We start from the raw sequence: 13,580 nt of genomic DNA, 5'->3' as shown, positions 1-13,580 counted from the left end.
TGCTTCCGAGAGTACAGAGGAGACCGGGTGAGCTGGCGGCCTGACAAGATTAGCACGGGAGAACTTTCCAGGAAAGCCGCGCAGAGAGGAACTCGCGCGCTGCTGGCCCCGCCCCATTCCGAAGCCCCGCCCAGGCCATGAGGGTTGAGAGGAGGTTTCCATGGTGACAAAAAACAAGGCCTTGGCTGGAGGGCCACTGCTGGGCTACTACCCCGGCCGCCGCCATGATCCCCCCTGCGGACTCTCTGCTCAAGTATGACACCCCGGTATTGGTGAGCCGGAACACGGAGAAACGGAGCCCCAAAGTAAGGACGGGTCTCAGAGGGTGGGGGAGCAGAAATCTTCCATGGGAAAGGCAGATCCCTGCCTTGAGGATCGGGAGTCCTGAGGAACAGAGGCTGTAGCGACTGGGAGTAAAGGAAATAGGACTGGGGAAGGAGGTTGGGAGAGCTGTACAAGAAGCCCAGATGTTAGGTGACCCCAAAGGGCAGATTTCGGGTGGGGAAGAAAGTCACAGGGAGATGGTTGGGGCTCACCCTTTATCAGGGTAGCAGGGTCCAAGAATGGATCGGGTAGTGATTGCCCCATCACTAGACGTGTGAAAGCAGAGGCCTGAGCAACTGTGCCAGAAATATCTGTTCAAGGAGCTACAAGCATTGGGTTGGGGTAGGACCAGAGACTACATGGCTTACTTCACCTCTGAAACATAACTTCTGCTGAGAAGACAGATGGGGGGGAGAGTGATCTGGGAATAGGGGAGAGTTGTGCCGGAGATCTGGAGCAACCCAGAGGGCCAGGATGCATGGAATTGAGTGTCTAAATCATCTCCTGCCCTAACTTCACAGGCACGGCCACTGAAAGTCAGCCCCCAGCAGCCTGGACCCTCAGGTCCTGTCCCACAGCCACCAAAGACCAAGCTCCCCTCAACTTCCTGTGTCCCAGATCCTACAAAGCAGGCAGAAGAAATCTTGAATGCCATCCTGCCCCCAAGGTAAGAAAATAGGAGCAGTGGCTGGGAGGAAGCCCAGGCCTCTCATCCCAGGACTTGGGAGTGTGAGAGGAGGTATCCTATCTCTGTTTCTGGCTGGGATTTCCTCCCAACAGTCCGGAGTTCCTCGAACTTGCAGGTGGCTGGATCCTGGGAGGGTGTGGGGTGATGATCCCTATCTACCATTGTTTCCTGAGTGCTGTCACTAGGCTTGTGGCTTTAAATACCATCTATATGCTGATGGCTCCCTCCTGTCTATTTCCAGCCCTGTTGTCTCCCTTAAACTCCAGATGTATATATTCTGCTCCTTCCTCATTACCTTCACGAAGATGTCTAACAGACGTCTCAAACTCAGCAGGTCCAAACTAAATCATAATTTCTTTCTTCCCCTAACCAGCTCATCCTCGGTCTGCTCCTTTCCACTAGGGGTTCAGGCCACCTTTCATTCCCTTTGGTCTCTCACATCATGTGTCCTATTCTTCATCGAATTCTTTTGGCTCTACCTTCAAATTATTTTCCAGATCTGACCGCTTTTCACTCTGCTTCCATTATCTTGTTCCCATCACTGTCACCTGCACTACTGCAACAGCCTCCTACCTGAAAACTCTGCTTCCCCTCTTTGCTCCTATAATCCATCCCCACACAGCCCTGATATCATAAGTCAGATCATGGCAGTCTTCAGCCAGAAACTCTTTAGTGGCTCCCCATCTTTCTCAGATGAAAATCCAGAGTCCTTACAATGACCCGGAAGACCGGGCATGATCTGGCCCTTGATGTATCCATGATTTCATGTCCTGTTATTCTCTTCCTTGTTCACAGTGCTAATGCCACGGGGGCCTCTGCTTGCTGTTTCTGAAACACTTCAGTGACATTCCCCCTGCCTTAGGACCTTCTCACTGCCCATGATCCTCTTCCCCCCATATCCACCTGGTTTCCTTGTTTCTTCATTCAGATCTTGCTCAAATATCATTGCCGTGAGGAGGCAGGCTTTCCTTCAGATTCCTTTACAAAAGGAGAGCCCCTTTCTTCACCATCCCCTCACCGTGCTTCTTTCTTCTGCAGCCACATTGATCACCATCTGACATGCCTTTCAACTATTTTTATATACTAAGTTGACAGCAGTCTTTAAGTTATGATGGAAAGGGGAAACAGTAAAAGACAGACCACAGTCTCCTCTGAGATGGAAGGGAGGGTGATTTTTCACTTGATTCCCTCTCAGCTATGCATGGAATCCTCTCCCTTGTGGCCGTTCTGCCCTCAGCCTCCCCCTCGTGATTCCAAAAACTGGCTGTCTCTGACACATATGGAGGACCCCTATACATACATCCTCCAATACATATGTTCACCTCTTTTTGGCCGGCACAAGGGTCATGGTCCCCTGTGTCTCCCACCCCTCAAGTCAGTGGAAACTCCCATTGGACCCTCTGTTCAGATCAAGCAACAACCACCATAAATCTGTCCTCAGAGTGTTAGGAGCATAAGATCTGGGCCAGGGGTGATAACTTCATGGAGGATAGTGGGAGGGTGAAGACTGCCCAGCCCCAAGGTATTGCCCAGCCCCAAGGTAAGGGCCCTGTGGAGGGTGCACAGTGGGTGTGGCTTTGGAGCTGCACACTCCTCAAGGAAGAGAGAGAGAGAGAGAGATGGAGGATTCTGGTGGGTCGAGGACAGAGCTGCCTGCCCCTCACTCCTGGCAGGCAGAGAACACCAATGGCCATCTCTGCTCATGGCCCAAGGACCCTCTCTGGTGAATGGGGTTGGCTCAGCCTGGCTGTGTCTGTGCTTCAGGGAGTGGGTGGAGGACATGCAGCTATGGATCCAGCAGGTGTCCAGCACCCCCAGCACCAGGATGGACGTGGTGCACCTCCAGGAGCAGCTGGACCTGAAGCTGCAGCAGCGCCAGGCCCGGGAGACCGGCATCTGCCCCGTGCGCCGGGAGCTGTACTCGCAGTGTTTTGGTGAGCCATCTGCAGGGGAGTGTACGCCTTCCCTTCCCCTAGCATGGAACCAGGCCCGGAGTCCCTGGAGCTGAAACCCCATCCTGGAATGTCTGTCGCCCCCACCTGCCCTACCCAGGAACTGCTAACTGCACCCTCTTCCCCCTCCCAGCCCACCTTCCCTACCAGTTACCGTGTTCCTGACAACCGGGTTCTTCATCCCTGAGCAGCTGTTTGGAGTAAGAACTTCCATTTTAAATCTTTGTTTTTACCAAAGGTTTCTATAACAAGCACGTGTTAGTTTTTTAATCAGAAAAAGTTAATGTTCTATATTTATATTCGTCCTTCAACATTCAGCCCTTGGTCTAGAAAAATATTGCAGGGTAATTTGTTGTTAACCAACAGACACAGGGATTTGAGATCTCCCTCCTCGGGTGGCAGTGTCAGATGGCGGGCCCTCAGTCCAGTCTCACTGGCCCACGCGGACTTGGAAATGCAAAGCACGTCCAAACCCTGAGGCAGCTGCAGGGGGCTTGCAGGCTCTCTTCTGTCCAAGTGTGATTCTGGTCTGAGTGTGGTTTGCCCTCCAAGTCAGCATTTACAGAGATGGGTGGGCAAGCCCTAGACCCTGTTTCCAGCCCCAAAGCAGTCCAGCCAAGGGGGCACATCGGATTTCCCAGCTGCTTTAAAACAGCCACCATCTTCAAATTGAAAAGTCAGATTTCTTTGAACAGCACCCAGTTTCTGCCTGATGGTGGAAGAGGAGTCCCATGGCTGCAAACAAGCCTGGGCTCATCTCCCATTGTGCCGGCCAAACGGGGCTTGCTGATGGCCTGTACCCTCAAGTGCCAAGTTCAGAGCAGTGGCCACATGGCAAGGCCCCGGGGGCCACTGAAGTCCCCTCCCCGAGGCCTCTCCCACTGAGGAGGACACACACCAGAGTGTGTGGTTTGCAGTAGACTTTTCCCCTCCCACCTGCCTTCTGTGACCTCGCTGTGTGTGTGCCTTGGAAGATGAGCTGATCCGTGAGGTCACCATTAACTGTGCGGAGCGAGGGCTGCTATTGCTGCGTGTCCGGGACGAGATCCGCATGACCATCGCCGCCTACCAGACCCTGTACGAGAGCAGTGTGGCGTTTGGCATGAGGAAGGCGCTGCAGGCCGAACAGGGGAAGTCAGACATGGAGAGGAAAGTGAGTCGGTTCCCCAGGAGCCTTTGGCCTCTGGGACTCTTCTGCCCATCCCAGGGCCACATGTAGTCAATCCAGCACCAAATTCTGGCCCCCTTGGGGGCTCTCCCATCAGTGAGGACCCCTTGATGCACAGTGTCACAGTCATCCGGATCACGGCAGAGTCGTCTCCTGTTGGACATGCCCTGCCAGTCACTGACCTCCCACTGGGTGGCAGTACAGCCCCTGTCAATGCCTCTGATTGGACAGCTGTGTCCCAAGTCCCCCCGCACCCCGACACTCACTTGGCGACATCCCAGGATGACTGGGGTTCTGTCCTCAGATTGCAGAATTAGAATCGGAAAAGCGAGATCTGGAGAGGCAAGTGAATGAGCAGAAGGCAAAATGCGAGGCCACGGAGAAGCGGGAGAGCGAGAGGAGGCAGGTGGAGGAGAAGAAGCACAACGAGGAGATTCAGTTTCTAAAGCGGACAAATCAGCAGCTGAAGGTAATGGATGCGCAGGCCTGGGGCGCTCCCGCACCCCCACCCCACCAGCCCAGCAGGCCAAGCATTCAGTTCCTTCTCCTGCGATGCCTTTCAGTACTTGCCATGCGTGCTCCAAGGGGTAAAGGAAGCTGACCTGGGGAGTGGGAGGAAGTGAGGGATCATTACCAGGATTCTCCATCCAACTGGCTCTGAGGGGGGCTCTCTTCTCAACTCTGAACGCCCATAAATCTCGGCCTGGTTCTCCAGTGGAGGATTTCCCCGTCTTGGATAAAAGCTGTCTATCGTCCAGGAAAGGCAGGTATAGCACAAAGCAGACCGTCTTGCCCACAGCAGCTGGTGCTGTGGAGCCTTCTCAGAGTGGCCTGGGGCCCTGCAGCGGGCTTCCAGGGGAGTGCTTTCCCACCTGCACTTCCCACCAAGGCACTGCATCTGGGGTGGGCAGGGAAGGCCCTAAGGGACAAAAGAACCACTTCAAATCAGGGACCTTCCCCAGGTGTGTGGTCAGAGGAACTCAGCTGCAGGCTTTTTCACCAAAGCCTCTCTGCCAGTGGCATATGTTTATCTGACTGAGCTGAGGCAGAAGGGGGAAGCTAGTGAAAAGGGCGGGCAGCGGGGCCAGGCCTCTGAAATTCCAGGCTCTCTGTCTGGTCCAAAGGTTATTAGAGGTAGGGTCCCAGACTAGCATCAACTTCATCACCCAGCAACTTTTAGAAATACAAATTACTGCGCCACCCCAGACCTACTGAATCAGAAACTGCAGTCGGAGTCCAGCAAGCCAGTCCAGCAAGGTCTCCAGGTGATTCTGATGCTTGCTAAAGTGTGAGAACCTCTGTTCTAGATATATGGCCTATTGACAGGGAGTGGCTGTCTTCCATGGCCCTGGCCAGAAGGGGCCCCTGGATGTATCTCCCTCTCCTCCCTGGTCTCATAGAAAGCTTACATTCTTGAGACTGGCAGGCTTGTTGGTGCTACAAGCCAAGAAGGCCAGGCGTTTGAGATAAAGTAGGGCTTGTGTTAACTGCTAGTGGTGGATGATGTAGATTTTGTAGCTGAGTTTAACAAAACAAAGACACTTTCACAGCCAAATGTGAATGTTTACTTAGCGGTCTCTGAAGCTGCCTCCCTTATCTGCCATACTGTTTTATCCCAAGCCCAAGTCCCCCAGCTCCTCCTATGGTGTTGGCGGCGAGAGCAAAGCCGAATACCTTGGCATCTCTAACATTTACAAGCAACCTTGTAATCCCCAGGGTGAAGGACTCTTTAGAAGTGAGTTATTTTTATTAGCTCAAAGCTGCATTGCAAATAAAGCAGTGTTTGCAGTCCCCAGGATAGACCTAAAGAACTGTCCACACACCATGATAGTGAATTATTTTACTGGCTGCCAGAAGAGCAGAGTAAATAACTCCCAAGTGTCTGAAGCTTTACATACAAGATGGACAGCTCACTACTCACTGGTAGCAATTTTCTCTAATTGGGTGTCAAGTTGTCTCAGTGGCTGAAAATTTGCTGTTTCCTAAACCTCTTGTCCCAGCACAAAGATCCCAGGCTCTCAAACCAGACAGCCCAATGTTTAACTTAGCAGACGTAGTCAGGCCTGAAATCTGAGCCATGAAAAACAACTATTTCAACAACTTTTATTCAATTTCCTTTTCAATGCCTTGTATTATACACTGAGCAGCTATTGTATGGAAACCGGGACAGCTCCCATTTCTCCTAATGCAACAAGACTGCAAGCCAAGCCAGAAACCAGCTAATCTGGAAAATACGGAGTTGGGAACGAAGGGAAGAAACACTTAGAGTGGCAGCATTTGGATTATTCTTCCCAGAGACTTTTATCACCTCTCAGCTATTTGTGTTAGGCTGCAAGTTTCCAATACTAATGGAGTTTGTTTTTGTTTTTCAGGCCCAACTGGAAGGGATTATTGCACCAAAGAAGTGATAATTTCCATCTGGGTCTCAGCAAGCACTACTATCCTGTCATAAGCCCTTTGTAATAAAAAGCTAGTTTCCTAAGTGAAGAAGCCGTACCCTCCCCCTGATCACCACCTACATATTTGTCAGAAGTCACACCACTGCCCCAAGTCATGAAACATCTAAGGTCTGGCAGCCAGGCTCCTGGCTGGACGATGGAAGGCAGAGTAGCCCAGGTCGTCTCGGGATGCGGCCAACTTTGGGATTTGCCAGCTCAACAGTGAGACTTGGAATTCAGTCCTTCTGCAGTAGCCGCTCAAGTGGAGCAGCCGCTTTCTCATCCTCAACGCTCCATACCATCCCTTATTTCCAGCCAAATAAAGCTGCTTCTCTGTACCCCGCCCCCCACCCCCCCAATTCTGGTCCACATCTTATTCCTTAACCTGGGCTTCTCTGGCCTCCGTCTTTCCTTTATTTGATGTCTTTTCATCATCCCCACTGCAATTCAATTCTAGTACCTCCTTTTGGAGTTTGGGGTTTATACCGTATCATCATATCCCCTCCTGCCAAGTCACTAGACACCTTCCTCCTTAGTTTCGGACTGCCCGGGTGAGGAGGCAATGGCAGGGACTCAAACCTATAGCTTTTGAGAAAACGTTTGCTGGAAAGAAACACAAGTCACAGTGTCTGCTGTGAGTAGCCTGGACCTCGGCTCCTCCCCGACCCTACGCTGCAGAAAATCCAACCCCGCTATCCTACACCCCCTCTGATGAGCCCAAGCCTCACCCGCAGTTCAACGTATTAACAACGGGACCAGGGCAGGGAGACGACTACACTTGACTATTTCCCATACGCTAGACTCAAAGTTTGGAGGCTCAGGACTCCTCTGGTTTCGGGGTCCCAGAAGACTAGCTTAGCACATGAATCGATTCAGGGCAGACCAGCAAGCTGAGTGAGTTCCATCATTCAGTCAGATTCTACCAGTAGCGTACCTCAGAAGGCACTAACCCCTCCCCTCGGCTGGAAGGCCTTGAGTGCTCAGTGTTTCCCTGAAGAGGTGCTCTGACCTGATGCCATCCTGGTTGGGGCTTGAAGGCTCAGTGGAAGGACCGCAGTCCACCCAGAAGAGCTGTGTTCCACTGAGTCTTCGAGCATGCCCCCCACACTCTAATCTCAAGCTTGAAGTCACAGCTTTTACCCTTCTCCAGGTGTCCTGAGGAACTGATGCCAAGATTCCACTAACACAGCCTGTCCGTGCTGTCATTTTCACAGGAAAGAACTCTTACCCATCGAGATGTGCTAGTTCCAAGACTCCCTGACAATACAGCACTGGTGTCCTAACTGGGTCCCCCTAACAGACTCAATGAAGGACAACAGAATTTACTGTAGCCTTTTCTTTATATTTTAAAGCCTAGGCTATGTACACGACATCCTTGGAATTCTTTTTAAAGTTCTAATCCAAAGAGCTGCTGTTCCAAATTGCTCGTTGCCAGTACAAGAGAAATACCACACTCTGCATCTTCTAGACCGCATCCCTGTTTCCGTCAGACATCCACACAGCAGGCTGATACTCCTGAGGAACTCAGAGGGCTAATCCAAGCATCAGAAGTTCCGTGGACCCCATCACTGAGACCCTGGGGCGTGAGAGCCTCATCTTTATTGTCACTAGCACTGGTGAATTTCAACTAACAGACCTCAGAACAAATGCATTACGACCTTAGAAACACCGAGCATGAGGAAAATGAACACAGTTTCTAATGGCATATTTTTGCATACTTTAATAAACAACTTTTAAAATGTTACTGCTTATGTTTGAACTTCTTGTGTCTGTGTTTCTGCCCCTCTGAGTCATTGGTCTTCTTTCTGTTCCTGTTCCTGTTTTTCACATTGTGTGTTTCATAGTAGCGCACGCCGACTTTTCTGGATTGCTGCTGCCGCACTGCTCGCCTCCGCTGTAAAAATGGGGCACACACACACACACACACACACACACACACACGAAAGGCAGAAACACCAGTGAGTCACAAAACAGGTCCCTCGGTGCTCCATTCCCACGCAGCTCCCACGACTACCAGAAGCAGTGCCGACAAGGAGGGAGAGGCCCCCTCAGACCCAAGTCCCCGCTGCCCTGTAACTTGCAACAACTCTAAACCAGACTGTCATTCAGTCCGACCCTCATCCAATGCCTCCTTTCTCCTGCACTCCTGACATCTAAGGCTGACCACTCTGATAACAAGCTCTTCACCTCCCAAAGGGGCCCGCGCCAGCTCTGGAGAGCCCAGCAACAAAGCAGAACGTCACAGAAGGCAGCGATCCGTCCACCTGCACAGCTCTGCTCATCGTGTGTCATTTCCCTGGGGCCACATAAGCCCAGTGGACTCTTCCAAATGTTGGCCCACATGTTTGAGGACAGCGATCAGGAACTCCTAAAATGTCAGACACAAACTCAAGGACCTTAGTCCAGTGGGCCAGCTCCTGATCCTATTTATCTGACCTCAACCAGGTCACTTCGGACTGGGGTTCTTTGATTTCAACTCTAGACCATTCGTTTTGGAAAGAGTGGGTCTTAAGAGATGGACTGCCCCACCGCCCCACGCCCAGGTGATACTTAAGACCAAAACACGTACTTCCTTGGATGTAAGCGTCCTGCGAGCCTTATTCGAATGCTCCTCTTCCCTCTGTGCCTTCCTCTTCCTTCCCTTTTTGGTAGGTGCTGGAAACCATACACAAACACACAGAGAACAGAAACAGGAATTCTTTTATTTGAAGTGTGTGTATGAACCCTAAGGTGGGAACATGTTGCAGGAGAAGACAGAAGGCTGGTGTGACTGGAGTGCAGAGAGCAAAGCGGAGTTAAAGCAGGACAAGGCTGGGAGCTGCCAGACCTGGGGGACCTCACCGGCCTCGGCAGGCTCTGCATTTGTGTCAGGAAAACACACTCTTGATATAGAAATCACCAGTCCAACCACGTTAAGGATAAACAGACAAATCATCCACTCCCCAACCCCGGAAAAAAATTTATCTTCAGACTCACCCCTAGATTACAAGGTATTTTTAATAATGTACTCTTTTTAGAGGAAGCTCCCTGAATTACCAACTTAATCCCATGGAATGTGCAGAATAAAAAAGCAGATAAGCTAATCCATGTGATAAACAGTATGTGAAACCAGGATAATCTGCCAGATTAAATATGTGTGGATGACAGTATAAGAGAAAATCTGGAGATTAAATTTAGATTTCCCAAAGTTCTAAATATGCAAATCACATCTACATGACTTAAATAATTCAACTTTACCTGTACCTTCTACATCTTTTTCAGCTGTTCTTCTCTGTTCTTCGGGTTTTGCAAAAACCTTTTCACTTAGGCCCTTGGCTATCCTGAAACCAAAGAACAAAAAAGCTGGCCGACACTCCCCGCCACCGCCCACATCTCATGCCAACGGGGAGGCCGTGACAAGCTCGCAGATTAAAGAAACCCAGGCTCCTCTTCACACAGTTAATGCCACTGGTAGGAGCAACACCATTTCTGCGCCCCCATGGACGTCTGTAAAAGACCCAACTACTAAGCCCCTCATACTCAAAAGTGGCTGGATTTTAAAAATGTACAGATCAGTTTTCAGAAACGGCAATACCCTCCCTCCCCCTATCAAAACACTGCTCCAACCCTCGCAGCGGGTTCTGGGAAAGGGAAGAGCACACTGCAATTCGTGAGAAGACGAGAATACTACCTGACTGCTGAAAACTTCTTAGCCTTGGCTTTGTTTAAAAATCTCTGGTACTTAGCGATCTTCTCATCCAGGGCTTGAATAACGGCCTTGGTGTCGTTTCCTGCGTGTTCTTCCTGGGACTCTGCATAAGACTCTTCCTCATCATCTCCTTGGAGCTCCGGTTCCTCCTCCTCCTCCTCCCTCTCTGCAGAGAGGCTCTCAAGCTCTTCATCGATGTCGGACATCTCCAGAGGAACCAGGTCATCCTCAGAAAACTGAGGCACGACATTGATTTTGCCGAAGTTCTGGCGGACCCGCGCGAGGATCTGCTGCATTTCTGAGTCGGTGCTGCAAGGACCGCACTCCTCCTCCTCCTTCTCCACGACAGCCTCCGACTCTCCACCTGCGCTTCCTGTGACCTCCTCTTCTGGGGTGCTCTGGGATGCTTCTGGGGCAACTTCCAAAGATGAGGAGGGTGGATGCTGGTCAGGCCAAAAAGGGGTGGGGGTGGGAGAGGAATGGAATCAGAAAGCAAAACCTGAATTTCTGATCTTACACACTTTGCTCTCAAACGAGACAGCCCTCTTCTCAGGACTAAGGGCAAGTACCGAAAACACCCACATTTGAGTCATATCACTGATCTACTGTAAGTCAAAGTGCATTAAACCCTGGATCCAGCACTGAAGGACCAGAGGAATGTATCTGCGGTTCCAAAGGATGTGCCAACTGTTAAGAGTATTGAACCATCGACTACACTGTTGACAGGTGAGATTCCCTGTACCTTCTCTGAGGACTGCACAGAACATGGGTTGCGGAGAAAACACACCCAAAATGAGCACACAGCACACCGTGAGAGGGAAAGCCAAGCTGACGGGTCAGGAAGTGTCACGAGCTAAGAGGAGGCACTGAGGAGGCACCTGGAAGGAAGCGCGTGAGCAAAGAGGAGGGAAGCTCCTGCAGAGAGCTGGAAGGAGCCCTGGGGCGGCGAACACTGACATGCCGGGCCGTCCTAGGAAAGGGCCGTAAGGGCAGTGTGAGCTGTGCTGGGCCTGTGGCTTCATGGAGGGAGCATCACTGTATTCTAACAACTGCGACTTGTAGAACCTCAGTGGTTTTCCACAGGCGAGGGTGGCTGTGCAAAGCACTAAATAAATCAGGAATCCATGAAATTCAGGAAACTGTATACAAAATGCATCTGTACATTTTTATATATTTTTCTGGCAAGGTAATTTTTAGCTTTTGGATTCTTGAGGGTTTCTGCCACTACCAAAAAAGAGGAAGAAGAAAAGGCAAGAGACGCACAGTGTGGGGAATAATTATCTAAACTTAATGACTGGACATAGAGGAAGAGTTAGAGAAAACCCCAGAGGGTCACGAGGGAGCAGAGACGGACCTCCTCGGATCCAGAGGCTTCCTGCCACATCGGCCTCCCCTTGCCCAACATGGTCCAGCCCTGTGACTTCCTTTCAGAACCAAACCCATCAGGCTCCTCCCACCTCAGGGGCTTTGGGTATGTTGCTGAAGGCGAATATTCTCCTCTCAGACATCCGCATGGCTCCTGCCTCCCATCACTAAGGCCTCCACAAAAAGGCCACTTCCTCAGAGGCCGTCCCTGACCACCCCACGTATAAGAGCACTCCTCTGTCTCCCACAACCCCCAACCCTGTTTAGTTTCCCTCACAGCAATCAGTGTCTCCTGCCACTATGTATCTACCTGTTTACTATCTGTCTCCCCGTAGTATTATAAAAATACATATTTGGTCTCTGACCCCTAGTTCCTGGCAGAAGAGCTCCTAAAACCCTTGGAATTTCCTGCGCAAAGACAGGAGTGTCTTTTGTTATTCATAATAAGCCCCTTTTCTCCACACCAGAGTTTATGCTGATGAGATGACCCATGGTGGTGGGACCAAGCTTCAGAATGGGGGCTGGTCAAGCAACCAATGGGAGGGCTGGAGATTGAGCCCAGTCACCAACGGCCAATGATCACATCAACCATGCCTAGGTAATGAAGCCTCCATAAAATCCCCGAAAGGATGGGCTCTGGGGAGCTTCTGGGTTGAACACTGATGTGCTGGGAGGAGTGGCGTGTCTGGGGAGGGCATGGAAATTCCACGCCACCCTCCACCCTGCCCCATGCACCTCTTCCATTTAGCCGTTCCTGACTTGTTCCTTTTACAATAAATCAGTAATCATAAACAAAGCAGTTTTCTGAGTTCTGTGTGTCCTTTTAGCAAATTATCAAAACTGGACACCCCTGAACTTGTAGTCAGGTGGGCAAAAGTGTGAGGAGCCTGAGAAGCCCAACCGTAGCTGGCATGTGAAGTGGGGGTGTCTTGTGGGACTGGGCCCTCAACTTGTGGGGTCTGCTCCAACTCTGGCAGTTAGTGTCAGAACTGAACTGAATTACTGGACACCCAGCTGGTGCAATCTCAGAGGACTGAGAAACAAAAGTCACCTCTTCAAGAGACCTGGCTGAGTTCTGAAAAAGACCCCAGAAATAGAACGGCAAAGTGCCAAAGTTGGAGCCCTGCATAGTCCACTGCTGGGGGAGGCAAATGCAACAGTAGAGAAGCCTCTCAATCCAGCCCAGAGGCCCCCAAACTAAGATGTCTTTCCCCGAGCACTGACTGTACTGCTCTCCTTTCCCACTGACCATGAGCGTCTGAAGGGCAAGGGCTACGGTATTTATTCCTATGCTCCCTGTGCCTGGCACGTGGTTGGGTGTAACGTTTGTGAAACAAATGAATCCTGGAAATGCTACTGTCCTTCAAGCAAAAGAAAAACACAAAACCTGCAAGAGCACTCACATTTAATGAGCCCTCTTTTTTTCAAGGCTAAATACCTGAAGACTGGAATTTACCCTCGGTCTTCCATCATACATCTACTTCCTGGTCACCCCCTACAAGGTCCCAGCAGTGGCACCTGGGATGGGTGACACTACAGCTGAAAGACCCACCCCAAAGGAAGAAGCGGGCAGGCCCAAGACACGGCACACCCAGGTCAGTAACCACAAATTCCCAGAGGTGGGTCCGCCCTGTTCTTACCTGGGGGGATGCAGGGGGTTCTGTATTGGGTGGCTTGACGAAGAAAGGAATCCGGCCCCTCTGCCAATCATTGAGGACCATCTTCCCCACAGTCCTCAGGTCGGGCTCCCCACCCTGAAACATCACAGGAAGACACCCAGTTAAATTCAAACCATAAAACCACCTCCTGGCTTGGAGGCATGTCAGCTGCCCCAGCTGTCCATCACCACTGGTTGCATACTTCACACTGCTCACACACGCAAAAAAAAGGTCCAAGCCACACATACAAACACGCGCGCACGCACACGCATACCTGCAGCACATCCCAGTCTAAACTC

The 13,580-nt window shown here is 51.1% G+C and overlaps 2 protein-coding genes across 3 annotated transcripts in view; one reads left to right on the top strand and one right to left on the bottom strand.

The window, feature by feature from the left end:
- Positions 1–130: 130 nt before the first annotated feature.
- Positions 131–8,315, top strand: DNALI1 (dynein axonemal light intermediate chain 1). Its single transcript, XM_010977510.3, has 6 exons — positions 131–305; positions 846–991; positions 2,777–2,946; positions 3,939–4,117; positions 4,437–4,601; positions 6,505–8,315. The coding sequence occupies exons 1-6, from the start codon at positions 225–227 to the stop codon at positions 6,538–6,540; spliced, it is 777 nt and encodes a 258-aa protein (XP_010975812.1). The 5' UTR covers positions 131–224; the 3' UTR covers positions 6,541–8,315.
- The window catches only part of GNL2 (G protein nucleolar 2), a 20,235-nt gene continuing 14,918 nt past the window's right edge, over positions 8,264–13,580 (bottom strand). Inside the window, exons 12-16 of one of the 2 annotated variants that reach the window (XM_010977508.3) lie at positions 13,264–13,377; positions 10,241–10,701; positions 9,808–9,890; positions 9,140–9,225; positions 8,264–8,464 (exon numbers count right to left, since the gene is read on the bottom strand). In XM_010977508.3, coding sequence (XP_010975810.1) covers positions 8,312–8,464; positions 9,140–9,225; positions 9,808–9,890; positions 10,241–10,701; positions 13,264–13,377 — 897 coding nt within the window. In that variant the 3' untranslated portion in view covers positions 8,264–8,311. The remainder of the gene's footprint in view (positions 8,465–9,139; positions 9,226–9,807; positions 9,891–10,240; positions 10,702–13,263; positions 13,378–13,580) is intronic. The other variant, XM_010977509.3, reaches the window with a different exon arrangement.

This window comes from Camelus dromedarius, chromosome 14, assembly GCF_036321535.1.
Source record: "Camelus dromedarius isolate mCamDro1 chromosome 14, mCamDro1.pat, whole genome shotgun sequence".
Taxonomy (NCBI): Eukaryota; Metazoa; Chordata; class Mammalia; order Artiodactyla; family Camelidae; genus Camelus; species Camelus dromedarius.
The sequence above is the reverse complement of the archived record's forward strand: the minus strand, read 5'-3'. Positions and strand labels throughout refer to the sequence as shown.

What these genes read in the sequence shown, in the direction of transcription:
- DNALI1 (XM_010977510.3), top strand. Translation starts at nt 225, where the DNA reads ATGATCCCCCCTGCGGACTCTCTGCTCAAGTATGACACCCCGGTATTG. An exon ending in AATGCCATCCTGCCCCCAAG is followed by an intron (nt 992 to 2,776) that starts GTAAGAAAATAG and finishes TCTGTGCTTCAG; the next exon opens with GGAGTGGGTGGAGGACATGC. An exon ending in AGTCAGACATGGAGAGGAAA is followed by an intron (nt 4,118 to 4,436) that starts GTGAGTCGGTTC and finishes TTCTGTCCTCAG; the next exon opens with ATTGCAGAATTAGAATCGGA.